Here is a 24,453-nt window from a genome sequence, read left to right on the forward strand (position 1 = left end):
CACACCTCTACACACCTCTACACACACCTCTACACACCTCTACACACACCTCTACACACCTATACACACCTATACACACACCTCTACACACCTCTACACACCTATACACACACCTCTACACACCTCTACACACCTATACACACACCTATACACACCTATACACACACCTCTACACACCTCTACACACCTATACACACCTATACACACACCTCTACACACCTCTACACACCTCTACACACACCTCTACACACCTCTACACACACCTCTACACACCTATACACACCTATACACACACCTCTACACACCTCTACACACCTATACACACACCTCTACACACACCTCTACACACCTCACACACACCTCTACACACCTCTACACACACACCTCTACACACACCTCTACACACACCTCTACACACCTCACACACACCTCTACCGTCCTCTCATACTGTAACTCTAACCCACACACGGGCATATCTGAGGAAACATGTCATTACTTATTATTTTCTATAACATGCCCAGTTTAACGATATGTTAGTTCAGAATCTATTAAAGCGGTTACTCCATTATTACACCAGCTGCTTTTTTCGTGTAGTTTTTGTCCCGATAACTAAACTCTAAACATCAGGAGGATATGGTTGGTTAAATGCAGCCTGTAGCAGCTAGTGGAAGGCAGCAGGAGGCTGATGACGAGGCGGGTGGAGGTGACGGTGGAGGTAACGGTGAAGGTAACGGTGAAGGTAACGGTGAAGGTAACGGTGGAGGTAACGGTGGAGGTAACGGTGAAGGTAAAGGTGGAGGTAAAGGTGGAGGTAACGGTGAAGGTAACGGTGAAGGTAATGGTAGAGGTAACGGTGAAGGTAACGGTGGAGGTAAAGGTGGAGGTAACGGTGAAGGTAACGGTGAAGGTAATGGTAGAGGTAACGGTGAAGGTAACGGTGGAGGTAACGGTGAAGGTTATGGTGGAGGTAGTGGTCATCCTCCTGTCTGTCCATCCTCAGGGTCGTCCTCCTGTCTTTCCGTCCTCAGGGTCATCCTTCTGTCTGTCCGTCCTCAGGGTCCTCCTGTCTGTCCGTCCTCAGGGTCATCCTTCTGTCCGTCCTCAGGGTCATCCTTCTGTCTCTCCATCCTCAGGTTCTTCCTTCTGTCTGTCTGCCCTTAGGGTCATCCTTCTGTCCGTCCTCGGGTTCTTCCTTCTGTCTGTCTGCCCTTAGGGTCATCCTTCTGTCCGTCCTCAGGGTCATCCTTCTGTCTGTCCTCAGGGTCGTCCTCTTGTCCGTCCGTCCTCAGGGTCGTCCTCCCTTCTGTCTGTCCTCAGGGTCATCCTCCTGTCTGTCCATCCTCAGGGTCGTCCTCCTGTCTGTCCGCCCTCAGGGTCGTCCTTCTGTCCGTCCTCAGGGTCTTCCTTCTGTCCGTACGTCCTCAGGGTCATCCTCCTGTCCGTCCGTCCTCAGGGTCTTCCTTCTGTCCGTCCTCAGGGTCGTCCTCCTGTCCGTCCGTCCGCAGGGTCGTCCTCCTGTCTGTCCGTCCTCAGGGTCGTCCTCCTGTCCGTCCGTCCTCAGGGTCGTCTTCCTGTCCGTCCATCCTCAGGGTCTTCCTTCTGTCTGTCCTCAGGGTCGTCCTCCTGTCCGTCCGTCCTCAGGGTCGTCCTTCTCTCCATCCGCAGGGTCGTCCTCCTGTCTGTCCGTCCTCAAGGTTGTCCTCCTGTCCGTCCGTCCTCAGGGTCGTCCTCCTATCCGTCCGTCCGCAGGGTCGTCCTCCTCTCTGTCCGTCCTCAAGGTCGTCCTCCTGTCCGTCCATCCTCAGGGTTGTCCTCCTGTCTGTCCGTCCTCAGGGTCGTCCTTCTGTTCACTGATCAGCAGCAGAGCTTTGTTTCACTCTTCCTCCCCTAAAGTCCTGCTGGTTTCTGACCTGAAACCTGAATCCATGCAGAATGTTTGTCTTATCTGAGCTGTTGGTTCAGAATTCTTTAATGACGTTGATCTTCATCTTCCTAATCGCTGCGTCTTGTCTCTGCTGATCAGATAAAGGATCTGTGGAAGTCTTTGTTTCTTCCTGTCTCCATGCGTCTGTCTTCGGATGTAATTGTGTTCTTCTGTGGTTTGTTGTCTGAGGCCTCCTCTTCTGTCAGCAGCTTCAGGCTTCATCCGGTCCGTCTGTCAGTCGCTCTGACATCCACCTGATTCCTCAGCCTTCCTGTTCCTAGATCTAAAAATCCAGAGAAACAAGGGTACGCAATCCTCCACTGCAGATTTACTCTGACTATACAACACAAACACACTCCCTCCCCCTAATCACAGCTGCTACTATAACTATTGGAATAATGACAGCAGCATCGTTGTTCATCTGATTTAGGAGGAGAACAGCAGCTTTTACCGCTGCTTATTTCATTAGCCACCTTCAATTCTGCGTCCTTCATTTTGTGTCCTGCTGCCTCAGACTCAGCATCTCTAACCCTCTCTGTTCATGAATCCTCCCTTCATTCCATCTCTCCTGGATGGATTAGAACGCCGACGGTCGACTAGCTTCTCAAGAGGCTGTAAAATATTTCACCAATGATGTTAATGATTTGTCTGAAACTTGTAAAAACTATCTGGCAAAGTGCTGTAAACCGAACAAACTAAATAAACGCAGTAATAAAATAGCAGTTTGCTGCCGACTGCTTTTTATTCAAAGCTGATAAACTAAAACTGAATGCAGAAGCAGCCTCTCAGTGTAGCTCTCACTGGACTGCATCTAATAATTATTCAGATTATTTTGTTGTTTAGTTTCTGGATTAATGCTGAAAAGATGTCATTTAGAATCAGAATCAGAATCAGAATCAGAATGAGTTTTATTGCCATTGTTCATGAGGTTCACAAACGAGGAATTTGACTCGGTGCAATGCTGCTACATTAAACATTTAACAAATAGTAGAGATAAAAATAAAGATAAAAATAAAGATAAAGTAAATACTATAATAAAAGCTAACATCTACTATAATAAAAATGATGACATCCTCAAAGATAACTAGTGTATTATCACAGAGGAGAAGAGAAACTGGAAAATGTTAAAATTTAAGAAGCTGGAATCCTAGAAAGTTCACTTTCTTACCCTCTCTCATTTGTGTTATTGGGATCCGAGCACTGAATGGTGTTTTGGACCCAAATGACACCCATGGGTTTCTTATTATTATTATTGATTCTTTGTCCCCTTTTTAAATTGGGCTTTTGAAGGTCTAAAAACACTTGAAAATGCTTGAATATTGCCACAGACATCAGGACAAATTTGATATTTTAGGGGAATAGCACAAGCCAAAATGGCTCAATAGCGCTCCCTGGAAAATTTCAAACATTTATTATGGCCAGTGCATGTCACAAACAGCTATGAAATTTGGTACTCTTATGTAACTCATCACGATACACGAAAATGTAATTGACACCCATACCTAAAACACAGCAGAAAGTCGTCATTTTGAATTATATGTCATATTTTGGACGATTTTGCATAATTTTTGGACATTTTCAAAAGCTATAAACTCAAAGGGGGTAATGCCGAGAAGCCTCAAATTTGGCCAGACTGTACAGCAGGCATGTATGATCAAAAATTACCAAATTGCTCCACAAAAGTCTGAGAGCATAGAAATGGCGGCTGGCAGAATTTCGACAATTCGCCGTGAAACAGGAAGTGATGTATAACTGGCCTGTACATGCTCCAATCTGCCTCAAACTTTACATGTTTGATCAGAGGCCCGTCCCGATCAGATCCATACGCTGAAATACACTCTCAGTGGCAGCGCCACCTGGTGGACATGCTTGGATTCACTGACCAGCAAGGATGGGAGGACCCAACCACTGCTGCTTGCAGCTTTAATTAGTATAACTATTGGTATTACTCCTTGCAGCATAAGTCTTTGCTGTTGACTGAGGATTCATTAATATTTGGCTGAACTGTTCCATACTGCAGCTCCTATAAACCAACAGTAAATCAGACTCCAGCTTCCCATCTCTCTGAACAACCAGCACAGACACCAGGCATTGGAACTCCTATGCTGAGTCCTGTACTGTAATCTGAGTCCTTCACACAGAGTTAATCCTTATTGTCTTCCAGTCACCAGGAGCCCAGGTGGCCTGAAGACCACTTCGACAGAGACAAACGACAGGCTGAGTGGGACTTCAGCAAAGAGTTCTTCTGTGATGTTCCAGGTAAGATCCTGAATGCAGAATAGAGAGAGAAGATCAGGACTGTAGTCAACCACAGAACATCCATCCTTCCATGCTTTAAAAGATTTAATATGTCCCAAAACATAGTGTGTCAAATGTAATGAGCCAAAACTACATCAATGTCCAACTACATCTGGTCCAATTATAGAATTTAAGTCAACATGCTTTTCTGATTTACAATCTTCTGCACAGTAATGTCACACCCTAAACAAGCACCACAGACTAATTAAGGCAGTATTATGATGAGGTAGTATGTCCCAATGGTACTAAAACTGTATCAGACAGGATATGCTTTGTCAAGGCAGCTGTAGTATGTATTTAAAGTAAAAAGAAAAAGCAGTTCATGCCTTGATCGACTGAAAGTGTGCCGACTCTTCAGACTGTAGATCAGTTATGGAAATCACATCTGCATGTCAGTGCTAGGTTGACTGAATTGGTCTCATTAGCCTGTTAGCTGTAAAGCGACATAAAAAGCTCTAGTATGTGCAGAAAAATCATTTTAACCTGGTTATTGTATCTGAAATGAGAACAAAGCATACTATATTCATGTGATTGGTGATTCCAGCAGACTGTTCAGGAATATAAATAAGCTTTAGATGATGTTAGTGGTTAAGATGCAGTCTGCTGTTTGTAAAGTTTATATCTGACTTTGTGTTTCAGTTTGAGCAAAAAGAAGTTATAGTCAGCCTCTTTTACATGTTGATTTAGTTTGGAAACAACTCTAAGAAAACATCTAGTAAACTGAATAAAGGTTACATCTCTAGATCTCTTCCTTCTCCCACCATGTTAGGAGATGAATCCTTAAAGGCTGCTGATGTTGTGCTTTTCTCAGTATGAAAGTAATACTGGTGACTGTCTGACCAATAAGAACTTTGATCAACCAGTCGACCGACCAGTCAGAACCCTGGAATCTACACTAGTCCAACTCAGACCAGATGGTGGATAAAAGTTAAATTAATCCTCCGCCAAACTCCCCAAGATTCAAACAAATAGAATTCAGTGGAAAATCTGCTTCGCAGCATAAATAATAATTCTGCTTTAATGGAACCGAGATTAAAACCAGGTATGTCTCAGTCAGATGGTAGAACCGTTCTTGTATTTTCTAACTTTTATTAATCCAGGAAGGATGGTTTTCTGCTTAAGTAGTAAAACTCTGTCTGTTCTGCAGGTGACAGTTACTCTCGCCTAGTGTTCACGTCAGCTGAAGGGAAGAACCTGTGGAGCATCCAGGCCATCAAGTCCATGTGTAATCTGGACAACACCAGAGTACGTATAGAAAATAATCCTCACTGATAGGACTGATGGTGATGGTGTTGTTAGTTTGTGAACCCTCTGAATCACCAGTACTTTCTGCTCCTGTCATATTTTACTCATTTTCACTGTAATATAAAGTCCTGAAGCTCTATGAGAACAGCACATGCATGCCTAGACGTACAGAGAACGTCTTTATTTCAAAACAACAAATCATGAAGTCAGAATTTCTTTGGTCGTTTATCTTCAGGGGAAAAAATGGAATCAGCATGTTCAGCGTTATTCCAGGTACCCACAGGTGTTACCAATACTGAAAAGGTGGCTCTGTGTACTTTACATATTTTACTGCTTCTGTTTTAATTTGTTTTCATGCCTTCTATGTACACAGCTTGCAGTTCAGCCCACTTCAGTCAAAAAGTCCACAGACGGCTTCTTGGATGCATCAAGAAACGCAGAGTTTTTGGGTTTTTACAGAATTCGAAGCTGCCTGTTTATTTCTGACAACAAGAATAAAGTAGAAGAGTAGTAGTAAAGTAGATCAAGGGATTTTGATTAAATATGAATTTTTTAAAGATTAAATTTGATACATTTTTCCATTCTGGCATTGTGAAAGTCTGTTAAAAAGTTGAAATTCCAACAATGCTGTCTGTTTTTACACTTTCTAGCTCTGATAAATGTTCTCATTTTTCCTGAAGATAGCAGGCCTTTCAGACCCACTGGAAGATTTTCAGAGGGTTGAACCTGACAGATGTTTTGCTTCTTCTGTCTTTTAGTGTATTTATTTTCTCCGTCCGTCTCCAGGTCCGTTCCCACCGGGACTACTGGAGTCTTTGTCAGCGCACCAATGATGCCTCTTGCTGCCCCAGCTGGACCCTCGGTAACTACATCGCTGTCCTCACCAACAGGTCATCCTGCCAGAAGATCACAGAACGTGACGTGTCGCACACTCTGAAGATCCTGCGTTCCTGTGCTAAGTACTACCACAACGGCACCCTGGGGCCCGACTGCTGGGACATGGCCCTGCGGAGGAAGGACCAGCTGAAATGTGCCACCGTGCCCCGCAAGTGCACCAAGTACAACGCCGTCTACCAGATCCTCCACTTCCTGGTAGACAAAGACTTCCTGAGTCCTAAGAGCTTGGAGTTTCCTCCACCTGTCCTGAAGTGCAGTATGCTGTTCTCCCCCACCGAGAAAGGAGAGTCCATGATGAACATTTATTTGGACAATTTTGAGAACTGGAACTCCTCAGATGGCGTCACCACAGTCACTGGAATCGAGTTTGGCATCAAGCACGAACTCTTCCAGGACTACCTCCTGACAGACACGGTGTACCCGGCCATAGCCATAGTGATCGTCCTGCTGGTCATGTGTGTTTACACGCGGTCAGTCTTCATCACACTCATGACCATAATAGCCATCATCAGCTCGCTGATTGTGTCCTACTTTCTGTACCGAATGGTTTTCAACTTTGAGTTCTTCCCCTTCATGAACCTGACGGCCCTCATCATCCTGGTGGGCATCGGTGCAGATGATGCCTTTGTTCTCTGTGACGTTTGGAACTACACTAAGTTTGATAAACCGCATGCTGAGCTATCAGAGACGGTCGGTGTAACTCTACAACACGCCGCCCTCTCCATGTTCGTCACCAGCTTCACCACCGCTGCAGCTTTTTACGCCAACTACGTCAGCAACATCACCGCCATCCGCTGCTTCGGAGTCTACGCCGGCACTGCCATTCTGGTGAACTACATCCTGATGGTGACGTGGCTTCCTGCTGTGGTGGTTCTACATGAACGTTACCTGCCCAACATATTCCCCTGCTCCAAACCTCCACACCAGCAGACAGGCTACTGCACCCAGATGTTCTGGGCTGGTCTTTGCCAGAAGGCCAACAAATGCCTGTTTACGGTCTCTGAGGCATCCAGGATCTTCTTCGAGAAAGTGCTGCCCTTCATCGTCATCAAGCTGCGCTACCTCTGGCTCTTCTGGTTCCTGGCCATCACCATCGGCGGGGCGTACGTGGTTTGTGTAAACCCAAAGATGAAGCTTCCTTCCCTGGAGCTGGCGGAGTTCCAGGTGTTTCGATCCTCTCACCCCTTTGAACGTTACGACGCAGAGTACAAGAAACTCTTCATGTTTGAGAGGGTTCATCATGGGGAGGACCTCCACATGCCCATCACCATCATCTGGGGGGTGACCCCCGTGGATAACGGAGACCCCCTGAACCCCAAAAACAAGGGGAAGCTGATGCTTGACAGCAGCTTCAACATCGCCAGTCCAGCATCTCAGCTGTGGATCCTGAACTTCTGCCAGAAGCTGAGGAACCAGAGCTTCGTCTTTCAGTCTGAGGAGCAGGACTTCACCAGCTGCTTCATCGAGACGTTCAAACAGGTCAGTCCTTCAGATGTTTACAGAACAGAACTAACCTTAACCTTTAGAGTCTCTTCACAGAATCGTCTTTAATGTCTCTGGTTTCAACAGTGGATGGAGAACCAGGACTGTGAGGAGGCCTCCGTCTACCCCTGCTGCAGCCAGTCCACCTTCCCCTACAAGCAGGACGTGTTTGAGTTGTGCATCAAGAGAGCCATCATGGAGCTGGACCGGAGTACCAACTACCATCTGGACAGCAAGACGCCTGGACCTCGGTTTGACATCAACGACACCATCAGAGCCATCGTTTTAGAGTTCCAGAGTACCTACCTCTTCACCCTGGCCTATGAGAAGATGTTCCAGTTCTACCGAGAGGTAATATTTCACCGAAGATTAGATGTTCTACTTCAGGGTCATCTGCAGACGATTTAATGATTCTGTTGTGTTGCTTTAACCCTCTAAACTCCAAGCAGTTTCTGGGCATTTTTTTATCCTTTTACATTTCTACTAAGGGTGAACTCATTTTTTACAGCTTTATGAAGATATCTGTGGAAACAGGACAGCCACAGCTACAAGTAGAGAGAACCCAGACATGTCTTTGGTGCAGCATGACACAGTTGTAATATATATAGAATATACAGTTATAATGGAATCAATCATAAGAAGTAGAAAACTAAAGTTCTATTTCTAGTTACTGTTATAAAAAAAAGAAAGGAAATGGAATCCATATTTTCCAAATGTCCACGTGTGTTACCAACACTGAAGGAAACCTGTGGCTCTCCATACTACAGATATTTTACTGTTTACATTTTACATTAGTTTCATATCTACTCAACACTACCTGCAGTTCAGCCAGAAAGTCCCCTGAGTTTTTGTCCCATGACTGTTTGTCACTGAAGAGCTCAGAATGTCTAGTTTTTTACAGAAACTGATGCAAACTGATTATTTTTTTCAAGAGTTAAAACCAGACATAGAACTAGAGGAGTTGCAGCATTAAAGTAGAATAAAGTTGTTCTGATGAAATATCATAATTTTAAGCTCAGATATGGTTGTTGTCCAAAACCAAAAGTCAGATATGATCAGCTCAAGGACTGCTGGTAAATTTAACAAAATAATCAGTTTCTCTGGTTTCTGGCTGTGATAAAAGCTTTTTAAACTGCCCGGTGGGTTCTGGGTTCAGAGGGTTCAGATCATTCATCATCATTCAGACATTGTGTTTCTGCTCCAGGTGGACGCTTGGATCACAGAGGAGCTCCGCTACGCCCCGGCAGGCCTCAGCCACGGCTGGTTCATCAGCAACCTGGAGTTCTACGACCTCCAGGACAGCCTATCAGACGGCACCCTGGTTGCCATGGCGCTGTCGGTGGCCGTTGCCTTCAGCGTCATGCTGCTGACCACCTGGAATGTCATCATCAGCCTGTACGCCATCCTGTCCATCGCCGGGACCATCTTCGTGACGGTGGGGTCTCTGGTGCTGCTGGGCTGGGAGCTCAACGTCTTGGAGTCCGTCACCATCTCGGTGGCGGTCGGACTGTCGGTGGACTTCGCCGTCCACTATGGCGTGGCCTACCGCCTGGCCCCGGAGCCCGACCGCGAGGGGAAAGTGATCTTCTCCCTCAGCCGGATGGGCTCTGCTATCGCCATGGCGGCGCTGACCACCTTCGTTGCCGGGGCGATGATGATGCCCTCCACCGTGCTGGCCTACACTCAGCTGGGCACCTTCATGATGCTCATCATGTGCATCAGCTGGGCCTTTGCTACCTTCTTCTTCCAGTGCATGTGCCGCTGCCTGGGGCCGCAGGGCACCTGTGGGCAGATCCCACTGCCCAGGAAGCTGCAGTGCCAGGCCTTCAGCGAGGCCACGGCCGCCAGCCCCCCACCCCAGGGCAAGAGCTCCGGTCTGGGGAAGTACCAGCTGGACGGCCGGGGCGGGGAGGTGGAGCACTACGAGCTGGAGCCTCTGGCCTCCAGTCAGAAAGCTGAAGACAAACCTAGAGAAGAGGCTGAAGGTCCTCAGCTTTATAACGGAGTCCCTCCTCACCACAACGCCTCGTTTCCTCACATCCACTACAGAAGCACCGAGATGAGCAGAACCGGCCCGGAGAACGGCCTGGTGGCCCCGTCCAGGTGTCAGTACTCCCACAACTCTACTTGCACCTGTGGAGACCATCCTGCTGCTCACCTGCTGCAGCAGTGGACCCCCCAGGACTCCCTGTCCGCACCCCCCACCCCTCAGCCCCTCTCAGGGACCCCCAGCAAACAGAACCCAGCCCTGGACCCGGTTTACGCCCACATGGAGTGTCAGCTGCACTACGTCCACTGTCCCCTCACTCACTTCCACCACTGCTGCCAGGGCCGAGTCCGACCAGGACTGGCCCACAGCTGCCACCTTAGGAAGTACTGCGTCCACGCCACTACCCCGCCTGGTCCAATCAGAGAACAGAGATCCACTAGTCCTGCTTCTAACCAGGACTCAGGATCTTCAGGACATGAACCCGTGGGAGAAGAAGAAGTTCTTTCACATGAAGCGAGTTCCTCCAGTCCTGACAGCCGGACCCAGCCTCTCAGCGAACCTTCAGAGTGTCCAGAACCACAGAGAAGGAAGGACGGCTGCTGTGGGGAGAATCACGTTTCCACAGATGCTTGCTGTAAAATCCCTGGCAACCAGGAGAAGTTCCAGAGTTTTCCCATCACAAGGGAGGAAAGCATGAAAAAGCAGGACTGGAAGAGAGAGCGGGCATCCTCCGCCTCCCCAAAGAAACTCTACTGCTTTAACAGGATGCTGAAGGTCAAATGCAGTTCAGCTTCAGACTTTAACGTGCCAAAAAGTGAAGCCGGCGTGCCTCCGATCGCAATAAACTCCAACCCGTCCTCTGAGAGCTTATGCTGACCAGAACCTGATCGAGCAGAACAAACAGCAGATGTCCAAATAAACAGAAAGCTGAAGACACGTCCAGTCTGTGAATCATACCGGTGTTTGATGATAAGTGCCTCGGTGTGTTTCAGACCCACTAACTCTGTTATGTTTTCAGTTTCTGTTCTTCACCAGGTTGATTTCTGGAACACACTAAAAGCTCATCATTGTGGGAAACTGATGTTTTTATTAGATTTTTTTTTACACCTCCATGAACTTTCACCTGAAGTGTTAAACATCCAGCAGCCGTTTGCATCAGCTCCTACAGCGTCTGTGTTGTCAGATGGTGCGTTTCTCTCTCTGTGCTTCAGATCACATCAGCCTGAACAACAATGTGCCACGTTTTAAAGCTGAAAAGAAAAGAGAGTTGTTGCTGTCGCTTTTTGTGTTTGTGCTGAACTTTTCCGTGTGTTCAGGTCAGATAAATGATGTACTTCTGATTAAAACCACTTTTTTACGGCTTTATCCTGCTGTTGTTTCCATTCAGGCCATGAAATGAATCTTAAATCCTCTCCTGTTGGTCCTGTGATCTGCTACAGCCTGAGGTCACTGCCGGGTTTAAATAACCAGCAGATTTTGTTACACATTATGGGATGGATCTCATTTTCTCAAGTCCATTGACAGCATTTTCTGCTCAGGAACCATTAAAGTTTGAGAGTTGCACACAGAGATAAACCGTCATCATGAAAACAACGTTCTTTACATTATATCATTATATTCCAGGCGTGCCGAGGCAGACGGCTTTAATTCCAGCAGACGACATTCTGGCACAAAGACCTGAGAAAACAACCATCAGCAGCAGCTTAAATACAGACTTTGAATGAGATCCTCTTTTGTAACGAGTCCAGAGAAAGGCTGAAACTAAATCTGCTGACTGTTCTCCATGTTTCTCTTTGAAATCAGAGCCGTTTGCTGGGAGAGAAAAAAAAGGAGGCCTTCTTCTGTATCTCTGGAGGTAATGGATGCCAAAACCTGATCTTAATAACAAATAATAGTTAATTAAAATGACTTATTAATTAGGCACCTTCTAAAACCTGGTGTTCTATCAATGAGACATTAAAATAGAGAAAAACTCATGAAGAAAATAGAAAATAACAAAATGAATGACAGTAAAATGTCTAAAAATTAAGTAAAACAAGCACAACAAATTAATTAGAAGTCTTATGATAAAAAGTTTTCAGCAGAGTTTTAAAAGTCTTTCCCACTGAGATCCAGAGGTCTTCTGGGTGAATCATCTCAAACCTTCAGAGATCTTCTGCTCCACCATCTCTGATCGGCCTTAAACTTTTTTAATCATAAACTATGGATGTTTAAAATGGTATCTGGGGAATTTTAGATTGATGCATCAAATACTAAGATAATAACATTTAAAAAACTTTGAAAAAACCTGCAAAAAACGTCAAATTTTGAAATCTGAATCTACATTTGAATGACGATATCTCCTAAATAATCAGAGATAACAGCCTGAAGTTTCCACTGTTGATTCTCATCTCGTCAAGATCACACAAGTAGATCAGAAATGTTTTTAAATGGTTTTACTTTTATAAATGTCTTTGTTTTATGCTGCAAAACATTAAAGCAAATCAGACAAACTGTTGAAATGTGATATCCCCATTGGTTCTAAGATTAGAATCTGGAACAGTCAGAAAATCACAAAGTGAATCTTAAAAAAAATGAAGTGGAAACCAGGAGGAGCTGCAGTAATGTAGTCGTTTCAGACAGTAGATAAAACCATAAAGGTTATCCTGCTCTATAGCTGCTGGATGTGTAGAAAAATAACTTTATGCTCGGAATTTCAGTGTCTAAACTCCAAACGTGATATTTCTGTTGTTCCAGGATTAGTCTGGATCAGCTGCTGTAGCTGGAGATCATGTTGGTGGGTTTCTTTCTAACAGAAGTGAATATTTCAGAGCTGGAAGTCCAAACTGAGCTGCCTGCTAACAGCTGACGGTCCTCTCAAACATAATAGCTCTCCTTCATCCCAGCCTCTCGCCTTTCCATCACCTGTTTCTCCAGAGGTCATCTGGGAAAAGCAGCAGGATTCTCCAGCCGTCTTCCCGCTGCTTTTCCTTCCTCCAGAATCAGGAGTCCGGTAAGTTCTGGATCATGTTGGAGTTGGGTTCTCACTGGGAGATAAACGTGACCTGAGGTGTCTACATGTGGCTCTTTAATAGTCTTCTTCAAGCCTTTGGTGAAATGTTTAATACGTACAGAGCTGCTTTCCATCCATTTTTGAGTCTAAGCAGGACGTTCCAGAAGCTCCTCTACCACTGTTTTCCACTTCCTTCTGGGGGATGTTAAGAGCTTACTGGGTTTCCTCCCAGTTGTCTGTAAACCTCTAAAGCACCCAGAAGACACCCTGATCAGATCCCCGACCCACCTCAACTAGCTCCTATCAAAGCCAAGGAGTAGGACTCTACTTCCAGCTCCTCATCCTCCCTCTCAACCCATCCACCTACAGACCAGACTTGATTCACTGCTTATATATCTCCAATCTAAGGATTCCTGTCGCTACCCAGAGCTCATGACGAGAGGTGAGGGTTCAAATCAAGATCTTTTCCATCTAGTTCATCCCAGTTCAACTTCAAAAAACACTGCTGATGTGTAACCAATCCGTCTGTCCATCTCATGGTCTGATTTTGTCACTTGTGAGCAAGATCTCAAGAAACCTAAGGTAGCACCTCCACCCCACGAACCTAAGGTAGCACCTCCACCCCACGAACCTAAGGTAGCACCTCCACTCCACGAACCCTTGGAACCTAAGGTAGCACGTCCCCCCCACGAACCCTAGGAACCTAAGGTAGCACCTCCACCCCACAAAACTAAGGTAGCACCTCCACTCCATGAACCCTAGGAAACTAAGGTAGCACATCCACCCCACGAACCTAAGGTAGCACCTCCACTCCACGAACCCTTGGAACCTAAGGTAGCACATCCACCCCACGAACCCTAGGAACCTAAGGTAGCACCTCCACCCCATGAACCTAAGGTAGCACCTCCACTCCACAAACCCTTGGAACCTAAGGTAGCACCTCCGCCCCACGAAGCCTAAGGTCGCACCTCCACCCCACAAACCTAAGGTAGCACCCCCACCCCATGAGCCTAAGGTAGCACCTCCACCCCACCCAGAGCAGTCCACCTTTCAGGAGAGAACCATGGCCTCCAACCAGAGGTGTTGATCCTCATCGTCGACTGAAACTGACCCGGTGTAGGAGGAGCTTCCTGAAGCCAACAGAACCACATCAGAGGTTTCCAAACTGGACTTCCTTCTCACCCCACTTCTAGATTTTCCAGGAACATCACGATCAGAGGACAATGAAGTCCTAACAACTGCTAACGCACTTTGGTTGTAAGAAAGAAAGAAGCCTTTATTGTCACAAATGCATTTTTTACAACACTGAAATGTTGTTTTCGGATATCATAATTGGGGTCAGAGTGCAGGGTCAGCCAAGGCAGGAAGAGTTAGGGGCCTCGCTCAAGGGCCCAACAGTAGCCCCACGGGGGTTTGAACCTCTGACTTTCAGATCAGGAGTCCAGAACTTAACCATTGCGCCACCACTGCCCAGGACCAGATGATGGTCCTGGTACCCCAAACCCCAACAGGGTCCCCACCAGGCTCCCTACCATTCCTAGACCTTCTCCAAGTCCACAAAACACACGTGGATGATCCATAACCTCCCAGCAAAAGGAGAAGAGCTGCCTCATGTTTTATTTTACATCTCAGACAGATTTCACCTCATGGTTGGAAACGGCTCATCAGAAGTTTTTCATTTAAATGTGGAATACTTGTTTCCACCACAAGCTTTGCTAATAAACAGCAGCTAGATGGATGAGTGAAGAACAGATGCTCCTCTAGCTGGAAAACATTCCCTCTTAAAGGCAGGAAAAGTACCAGGATGCTCAATACATCGTTCCACCACGCCCGTCAACCCCAAGCAAACAAACAAGCTTCATAAAACTCATTACAGAATTCACCGCCTCACTGGGATGTGTTGAAGGAAAGATCTTATTCAGGCTCAGAGCTCAGCTTGTTCCTCCTGGACGTCCTTCTTCTGCTCTTAGAGATGAGTCCCTCTGAGGATCCGTCCTCAGCCTGCTGAGCGTCCCGGTAATTATATTTGCTTTAACAGAGGTCAAATATTAGCTCTGTCCGCGGTGCTTTATTACATTTCCCTGCCAGGGAGAATCTCTGAAGCAGGAGTTCTAAGAATAATCTGCAAGCCTGAAATAACTGGAGCTGTTTACAAACTAAACATTTGCTTCCACTTTTCAAATTAGATTTTGGTGGAGCTTTTCGACTGCTCCAGATTTATGGGAGTGAAGCAGGTTTTCCTTCTTTGCCTTCTTTTTCCCCCCAACTTCAATTCTTTTCTCACTGGGATACATTAAGTTCCATCCAGAAATCCCACTGGAGAACGCATGGAAGGATTTAAAGTCTCAGAACGGCACGACTGGTTCAAGACTGAGTTTCAAACCTCTGTTCTAGAAAACGCTTTGATTAGTAGAACTGATGGAAATAAAGTGGCTCTAAATATTATATATACAGTCAACCTGACAGAAACTCCTTTATTCCAGTTAAAACCAGTTAAAACTTCTACTAGGAGAACGTGGCTGGATGTTCTATTTAACACCTTAAATCTATCGAGTATTCAGTCCGCCTTAAAAGACAAATCTCTGACAGAATTTAACAACCGTCGTATTATAAATTGACGTATATTCAGTTATTCACTTAGAGCCTGGGATTAAACACACTAAGTATAAAAATAATTTAATGAAAAGTTCTCCTTCTATCCCGAAGCTTTCCTTTAAGCGCCACCATGAGGCCGACTCTCGTAGTTTTCAGTAAAATGTCTCAACAACTGTTGATTCTCATGAAATGGTTTGATGAGACCAAATAATTCACATAATGAGCAGAGTAGGGCTAATTATGGGCTAATCATGCAGCTGTTAGCATGAGACTAATATTATAAACCTGTTAGCTGCTAAATGTTAGCATGAGGCTAATCATTTAAACCTGATAGCTGCTAAATGTTAGCATGAGGATAATATTTTAAACTTGATAGCTACTTAATGTTAGCATGAGACTAATCTTTTAAACCTGATAGCTGCTAAATGTTAGTATGAGGCTAATATTTTAAACCTGATAGCTGCTAAAAGTTAGCATGAGGCTAATATTGTAAACCTGGCAGCAGCTAAATGTTAGCATGAGGGTAATATTTTAAACCTGATAGCTGCTAAATGTTAACATGAGGGTAATATTTTAAACCTGATATCTTCTAAATGTTAGCATGAGGCTAATATTGTAAACCTGATAGCTGCTAAATGTTAGCATGAGGCTAATATTGTAAACATTATAGCTGCTAAACATTAGCATGCTAACATCACCAGGTTAGGGTTAGAAGTTTGAAGTGTTTCTGAGTACCTGATGCTGGAGGAGAAGGTTTCGTAGGAACTTCTGTTAACTCATCTGAAGGTGCTGGATCAGGTTGAAGTCGGAGTAGTCACCTTGTTGTCCTGCGGGTCAAAATTGACTCGCAGGATATATTTTTATCTAACGTGACTTTTAGACTGAACATTCACATTGGATTTCGCTTTTCCATCTGATTACGTCTGTAACCTAGAACTTTTTTTTTAAAATTGTTGGATGTTCTGTAGACTGTAGGGTTAGGTTATGGTTTCTCCATTTACTGTTTCATTCTTTGGTCTATAAAATGTCATAAACGGTGAAGAATGTCGAAAAAACTCTTAATGTTAACAATGATACAAAGATATTCAGTTTACTGTCAAAAAAGTTTTAAAAAAAACTTTACAATTTTTAAAGTTAAGAATAAGAAATCAGAGAATTTAGACATCTTTTATTTTGAAAAATATTCAAAACCATAAATCCATTGCAAAACTAGTTTAAACTTACTTTTAGTCAACAGCTGATTGATTTTTAATTGCAGCTCTAATGCGCTAATGCTATGCTAATAATTTATCAGCCTGTTTTTGGTTTACAGGACTAATAATGTAGTTAGACAATCCAAAACTGCCTCATCCAGGAGATAATCAGACAGAATCAAAGCAGCTTTGCATTAGTTTTTACACCTGATTGTTAAGTTAAGACTTTATTCAATTAAACACACACAACCAGAACCAGGGTCATCTGTCTGGACGTCATCGGTCCGTAGAGAACACCTGCTTAAAAAGAAGAGAACATAAATAACTACAGGAAAGGTTGAATAAGCTTTAAAATGTTCGGGACTGTTCACAGAAAAACAGAATTACAGCAGTTTGACCTCAATTATAAATGTAAAATAAAGTCCTGAACCTTTAATGAAGCAAAACAGTCAGAGCCAGAAGTAGAGAACTCAGAAATATTCACAATTATAATGCAACAAATCATAAAAAAGGAAAAACTAAATTAGAATTTATACAAAAATTTAAAAACATTTTCCCTCAAATTCCCACAGATGTTCCCAGTAGTGGAAATAAATCTCTTCATACTGTAGATGTTTTATTACTTATATTTTTAATTATGTTCTACATCTGCTGTCTTCTGTCTGTAGACGGTCCGTGTATATTTTGGCAATTGGATTTTCCGTTCTGAAACGGTTATTGAAAAACAAAAAACGAGTGGTTAGTTGATTTTCGTTTTAAAATACAACAATTAAAATTGAAATACAAGGCATTTTTCCTTTTCATGATCAAAAGGGGATATACGAAATTTTAAAAATGCTTCGATTTTTATTTTATATTTAGAATAACAAAAAAGTAAAATCAGTAAGATACAGAAACGAAAAAAGCTCCGTTTTTTCATTTTCTGAGACCGGAAGTGGTCATCAGCAAGTGTGGAGCCAAACAGAGTACGGTGCATAGACTGGATATAATTTTTTTTCATTAGTTTTCATGGTCAAAATGAGAGATCAGGTTTTTGATCTTAAAATAAATCAATATTAAATTTTTATAGAGCGTTAAAGTTTTAGAAGCCAGGGGGTGGGACTACTTGATTGACAGTCCGGTCTGGAATGATTGACAGGTCCTATGGAGGAGGCAGCAGAGACTCTGCTCTCCTCGTTTGGATTAATTCTGATATAATAACTGTTGGTTTATTTATCGGTGCAGCAGCAGAACATTTTCCACAGACAGTTTTCCTGCCCGTTGGCTTGTTTTAACCAGTTTTCTACCTTCGGCTGATTGTACCAGCAGACACTGAAAGGACTCTGATAGTTCGGTAAGTTAATGTTTATTTTCGTATCGGTGCCGCTTTTAATGCACTTTATATGCAGCTTTAGTGTCAGATATAATGTGTGCCATGCACTCCAGATGTTGGTGGAGTTTATTTCTCTGTGTGTTGACCAGAGAAGAGAGTTAGCATCCGGTAAATATTAGTTTTAATGTTAGCGATGCTAACCGAGCTAGCTGAGCAGTCCTGATTAGCAGCTAAATGTAGCATCAAGCTAACGATGTTTCTGTTGTTTCCTGTCAGCAGCTGAAGTGTGTTGTGTTCCTGTAATGTGGTTCATTAAACTCATAAAACTGTGGCTGGTTGACGTTAATGTAACGTTCAGGAAACTTAAATGTGATTAAAACAGTAACGTTAATGTTCTAGTTGTCAGTAATCAGCTTTAATTTGACACTAAAACAGACTCTGATAGTTTTAAATGACATCAGTTTCATGAATTTGTTGAAAATTGTCTCATTTGTTGTTGTGATGTTGCTGCTGATTCATTAAAACCTGATGATCCATGTTGAAGACACGTTTAGTTCTAGTATCAGAAGTACAAGAAGGAAAATGGAAGTTTAGTTCTGCTACGCCAAAGATTTCAGGAACAAAATAACTAAATGAGTCTTTATGCCTCAAACTTTATTTTACAATAATGAAATAATGAAATAATAACAGATAATAAAAATATAAATAGCAGAGAAAACCTGAGAGAATAATTTCCTGAAAAGTCTATGAAGGAAAAGCAGCTTTTTATCCTGAAAGATCAGAATCAGCTCCAACATCTGCATCTGACAGCATCAAGTCAACCAGAAAGAAAAGAAAAAAAGACTTCTTTCTGATCACATCTGTTCCGCTGCTCACAGGCTGCTGCTGCTCACATTCTTCACATTTATAGTCCACTTTTAAAAGTTCAGCAGACAGGTGCTCTGCTTTGGAGTGTGACGATGTCATCAGTGATGTGGAGAGTGAAGTTTCCGTTTCACCCACAGCGTGCTTTAGGGCAGCTGGGTCGGACTTGATGTTTGAAATACTGACCGACAGCTCAGATTTAACTGTCTGTAGTTCTGTTTTGATGGATGTTAAATTTTCACTCAAAGGCACCAGGAGCTGGGTCTTTAAAATAACCGCCGTCTCGTTACAGAGTGAAAGTAGCAGTTCCTCCTGAAGGTCAGAGATTGCAGCATCTGAGGGCCTCTTCAAAAGAAGACGTAGTTGATGAAGGCGTTCTGGAGCAGGACCAGAAAGACCACGACCAAGCAGCCTTGAGATCTTAGACAGCGTCTCCCTCAGGTGGGTGTCAACAGTGTTCACAGTCAGGTCTGTGGTAATCCTGTCAAAAAACAAAACAGAAACAAATCTAGATTATAAATCAACATGTAACCAAAGCACTCTGTGTATAACGCCATAGTATAGGATGTAGTTCAGAAAATGTCAAAGTATAGTATACTTTTCAAGAATAACATAGTATGGCCTGTAGTTCATAGTATAGCATGTTGGCAAGAAAAAAAAAACAAAACATAGATTATTATGTGGTTCAAAAAACGCAAAATGATGGGATGTTGCCTAAAATTGTCATGTATGATATGTGGTTCAAAAAATGTCATAGTGCAGTATATTGTCAAAATAGTATGTTATTCAAGAAAACATCAGAGTATAATATGTCATCTAAAAAATGCCATAGAATAATATTTCATTGCACAAGTAAAAGTATAGTAATTTTTAAAACTGTTCAAATTCTTATATGTTGCTAAAAAAAAAAAAAAAACAACAAAAAAACTAAAACAAAAAAAGTTATAGTAATATGTCAATTAAAAAAGCCTATAGTATAGCGTGTCGTCCAGCAAACATCATAGTATAGCATGTCGCTCTAAAAACGTCATAGTTTTTAGAGCGACATGCTCTTGTTATGTCCCGGCTGTCTGAAGTAGGTAAGGAGCAACACAATAACAGTCCAGATCCTGGTTTCCAGAGGGTTAGACGAGTATTTATTTGAAAGAGTAAGTTTACAACAACACAACATGTGAGGGGGTTAAAAGCAAATGGGTGTTAGTAAAATAAAAATAGATAAACAGAACTAAAAATGAACTTCATGTTGACATTGATGGGCATTCCAACCAGGAACAAAGTAAAAGATAATCAATAGGAAAAAAACTCTTCCTGTTCACCTCTTAAAACCCAAAAACACACCGCAGTAGCAGCCTAAACTAAAACTACCAATGGATTCCCTGTTTTCCTTTGTGAACAATTCAAAGGTCCCTCTCTATCTCCCCACACATCCACCAACCACTGGAACACATCTCCAAAGTTCTGCTGGACCAGCTCAGCTTCCCCTCAGAAGTGCTGCCACCTGCCAGATGAAGGAGCCTTTTGAGAGGCAGCTGGCATCGTGATTGGACTGTACTTTGGTCTGTTCCAATCCAGCTTCAGCTCCAGAGACGGCAGGCGGGACGAGTCAACGGAGGCCGGGTGGACGAAGGCATGAAGCTGAGTACAATCCAGAAAACAACAGAGGAGGAATGCAGCAGCCCAGAGCCAGAACAACCAGAGTAGCATCGTATGTCTCTTAGAAAACATCATAGTAGAGCCTTTGGTATGAAAAAACTCCATCATATACATCGTATATTGTACAAAGTAGAATTGTAGTAATTGTGGGCTGACTGATTTACTGATTATCAGTATTTTATTTTTTACTGATTTACGGTAATAAATACATTTAAAAATGGTGCTACTTTGGCTCTGAACCTTTATCTACCTGTGGTCGCTCTGTCTTCTGGAGTGATTTGATTGGTTTTACGTAACGAATAAAACTACTTTAACTTCTGTAAACAAAACAAAAACGTATCAACAAAGTTTTCTGTTAGAGTTTGTGTTCTTCTAAGTTTAACTCCAAGATTTTAAATACTTTCATTTACTGCAAATGAATATCTACTCCAGATGTCTCACTAATAATCATTATCAGCCTTAAAAACCCACAAAACACCCCTCTATACTCTACCACACTTAGTACAGTCCGGTTCCCCCTTCTATAAATCTGCTTGGAATCTTCCACTTCCTGTTTGTCAAAGTGGCCTTCTACCTGGACAGGTTTTATTGGAGCTCATGCAACAAACATTTTGGGTAACTGCACTTTAATATGGATGGATGACACTGAATTAGAGTCTGTTTTAATGAGACTGAGTTAAGATGTGTAGCTCTGTCATTAAATAGGAAATTATTTCCCAGAATTCACAGAGAAAAGTCTGAAATGTTTGCTAGGTTAGCGTCCCACATGTTCTTTGGCTCAGCTAAAGCTAACTCTCTCCAACTTCTGGATCTCTTGAGTTGCTTGTTGTTAAAATATCTTGTTAGAGGTGCTGAAGCTCAGAAAGTCTGAGATGTTTGTTCAAAATAAGCTCATTCTAAAGTCTTATCTGAACTGTCCTCTTTTGTTTGAACTTTCCCTAAACTTAGGAGTTAATGACAGAGCAGCACATCCAGACTCAGTCTCATTTATGTAGAGATTAAACTTCAGTGTCATTTATTGATGTTAAAGTGCAGTTTTTCAAATGTTTGTTGCACATGCTCCTGACCAAACCAGTCCAGGTGGAAGACGATGTGAAGAGAAAGCTCCAGAGGATGAATATCACACATTTACGTTGGAAATAAATGTCCTTTAATTAGACATTGTCATGCAAAAGTTGGATTTCCCTTTAATGATGTTCAAATCTTTGTTGAGTGTTTTGTTGATGTTGGTTTCTAAATGTTTTCTGACACTCGGCCCCAAAGATTAAAACCTTCTACGGCTCACAAGCTGCAACAATTCACACAATATCAACTATCTTTCTGACTAAACTAAGATAAAAAGTGAAAAACTGCCTGATTCCTGCATCATGAATGTAAATCTTTTTGGTTTTTATGACAGTAACTGAATATATTTGGGTTTGACATTTTATAAACCAAAACAAGAAATAAATTACTGGAGAAAACAATCAACAGATTAATGGACAAAGAAAATGTGTTTTCTAACATATATGGCTGAATTACTCCATTACAAGATACATACAAAATAAATACTGCAGTCCCACGACGACAAGAATAAAGTCTGTCAACAAAAAGTAAATCTGCTGGTGGATTCCATTAAAGTCCTAATAAATGATAATAAAGTGTGATACTAAAAGTTTGTGGTGCTAAAAATCTCCAAGTAAAGATATGAAGTTGAACATGTGGATGGAGGTTGATAAAAGTTGACGTCCCTTCATTTCTCTGGAGCGACTCCATGGATTTTATGGATGGTGGTTAAAGACCTGCTCTTCTAGTCGTCTTCTAGTCGCTGTAAAAAGTCAGTCCATCCTGGCCGACTTCAACACCTCTTCATGACAACTTGTTCTGCCTCCGACCTGGTGGAAACTCCAGAAACTCGGGAAAACCTGTGGAGACTCGAAGAACTCGTGGAGACTCGAAGAACTCGTCGGGCGGGGGAAGGTGTGGTGGGTGGTGGGGGGAGGTGGGGGAGTAGAGGGGGGAGGCCGCCACCCACCTCCCCGCCTACTCTCCGCCCTGACTCCACCCAGACTCCGCCTTGGCTCCGCCCATGTGGTCACTTCAGGAACTACGATGCCAAAGGGACGACGAATTTATTTCTTTGTATCTGATCTGTAGCTCAGTGAGTTAAGGATTTGCCTATGGAGCTGCAGGTCGCTGGTTCAAGACCAGACACTGCTTAAACTTTTGAAAATCCTGACAAAGACAAAGAAAGAAAAAGGCCGGTGGTGGGACTCGAACCTGCGACCTACCACTTGGTAGTCCGTCTTCTTATCCCCTGAGCTATTCGCTCAGATACTAATTCTTCTTTTTTTTGCGCATTTATCATCTATTTTTTGTCGTTTACGATTTTTTTTTTTTTTTTTTTAACTCGAGTCTCGACTCGGCCTTTTTTCTCAGGAGGTTGGACTTCAGCCTTTGTGCTGGAGGGTGGAACCCTCAGTTCCAAGACTTTCCAAAGCCTCCACACCTCCCGAGTCCTCAGGACCTGAGCTTTCACACAGTCTGAGGGCTGAAATTTTCTAAGTCCCACAGTAGATCTCTGTTAGTTTGAACCTTCAGACAGTCCAAGGACTGATATCTTCTAAGTTCCTGAGTAGTTCTCTGTTAGTTTGAACCTTCAGACAGTCTGAGGACTGAAATCCTCTAAGTTCCACAGTAGTTCTCTGTTAGATTGAACTTTCAGACAGTCCAAGGACTGATATCTTCTAAGTTCCACAGTAGTTCTCAGTTTGAACCTTCAGACAGTCTGAGGACTGAAATCTTAAAAGTTTCTCAGTACTTCTCTGTTAGTTTGAACTTTCTGGTTAACAGAAGCCTTAAAACTTGTGACCATGAGTCTTGATTTCACATTTAGATCATCCATCTGAGTTCTTCTCAGACCTTCACCTGTGTTTTTTTTTTAGAAATCCTCAACAAACTTTGATTCTCTTCACTGAACAGTAAAGTTTGTGGAGATCAGAAGGTAACATTAGTTTGATCGATGCCTTCAACTACTAGTAGACTTTATCTGGAAAGCAGTTTTCTGAAACGAGTTCTTAGTAAATCTGTCCACAATCAAACCAAGAACATAGAAAGAGGAAATGTTTGAAGAAACAACTTGATGTTTTTATTTCAGACTAGAAAACGCTTCAAGACTTTTATCTGTTTTTGCTCTTTTTGATTGTTTTATTGTCTCTTCTGTTTAATTTGATCTTCTAAAGTTTAACTGGTGTCTTTTCAAATGTTTTGTCTTTAGTTTGATTCTTCTTAAATGTTTAGTTTTGCTCTTTTCTCACATTTTATTCTTTTCTAATGTCTGATTTGATTTAGAAATGTTTTGTCTTTTTAATGTTTAATTGTTTTTTCAAATGTTTTATCGGCTTGTTTGAAAAATTTCCTTTTCTTTCCCAATGTTTAATTTTTCGATTAAATCTTTTTTTCTTTTTAAATGTTTTACTACCTTTTAATGTTTAATTTTCTTTTTAAATGCTTCATTGTATTTTCTGTTTAATTCCTATTTAAAGTTTTATTGTCTTTAATATTTAATTTCCTAATTAAACATTAAATTTTTTAATTCAATGTTTTGTTTTTTTAAAGGTTTAATAATCTAATTAAATGTTTTGTATTTTTTTAAATGTTTCATATTCTTCTTGTTTAATTGTAATTTTTAAATGTTTAATTATCTAAAATATTTCATCTTAAATGTTTAATATTTTTGTGTAAAAATTTTGGTTAATTTCATAATTACATGTTTTGTATCTTCTGTTTAATTATCTAATTAAATATTTTGTCTGTTTAATTGTATTTAATGTTTAATTTTCTTTTTAAAAGTTTTATTGCATTAAATGTTTTTTCCTTTGATTTAATTGCTTTTTTTTTAAAATGTAGTTTATTTCTTTAATCTTTTTCTGTCAAGATTTTAACCCCAACCTTAAAAATGAAACAAACCCTTAAATCACAATGAAAATACTTCTGTTGTCACAATCATGAGTTAGTCAATTATTCAGT

At 42.2% G+C, this 24,453-nt stretch overlaps 2 protein-coding genes and 1 long non-coding RNA gene across 7 annotated transcripts in view; 2 read left to right on the forward strand and 1 right to left on the reverse strand.

Moving 5' to 3' along the window:
• The window catches only part of disp1 (dispatched homolog 1 (Drosophila)), a 109,936-nt gene extending 98,735 nt beyond the window's left edge, over positions 1 to 11,201 (forward strand). For all 5 annotated transcript variants that reach the window (XM_055015795.1, XM_055015793.1, XM_055015796.1 and 2 more), the window contains 5 exons: positions 4,089 to 4,183; positions 5,370 to 5,467; positions 6,254 to 7,843; positions 7,934 to 8,197; positions 9,051 to 11,201. In XM_055015795.1, coding sequence (XP_054871770.1) covers positions 4,089 to 4,183; positions 5,370 to 5,467; positions 6,254 to 7,843; positions 7,934 to 8,197; positions 9,051 to 10,712 — 3,709 coding nt within the window. In that variant the 3' untranslated portion in view covers positions 10,713 to 11,201. The remainder of the gene's footprint in view (positions 1 to 4,088; positions 4,184 to 5,369; positions 5,468 to 6,253; positions 7,844 to 7,933; positions 8,198 to 9,050) is intronic.
• Positions 1 to 24,453, reverse strand: part of LOC111571287 (toll-like receptor 5) — a 189,606-nt gene that overhangs the window by 153,071 nt on the left and 12,082 nt on the right. The window lies entirely within an intron of this gene.
• On the forward strand, positions 17,960 to 20,667 carry LOC129350166 (uncharacterized). Its single transcript, XR_008603473.1, has 2 exons — positions 17,960 to 19,233; positions 20,196 to 20,667. It is a non-coding gene; the product is annotated as an uncharacterized LOC129350166 (long non-coding RNA).

Source organism: Amphiprion ocellaris, chromosome 12 (genome assembly GCF_022539595.1).
Source record: "Amphiprion ocellaris isolate individual 3 ecotype Okinawa chromosome 12, ASM2253959v1, whole genome shotgun sequence".
Taxonomy (NCBI): domain Eukaryota; kingdom Metazoa; phylum Chordata; class Actinopteri; family Pomacentridae; genus Amphiprion; species Amphiprion ocellaris.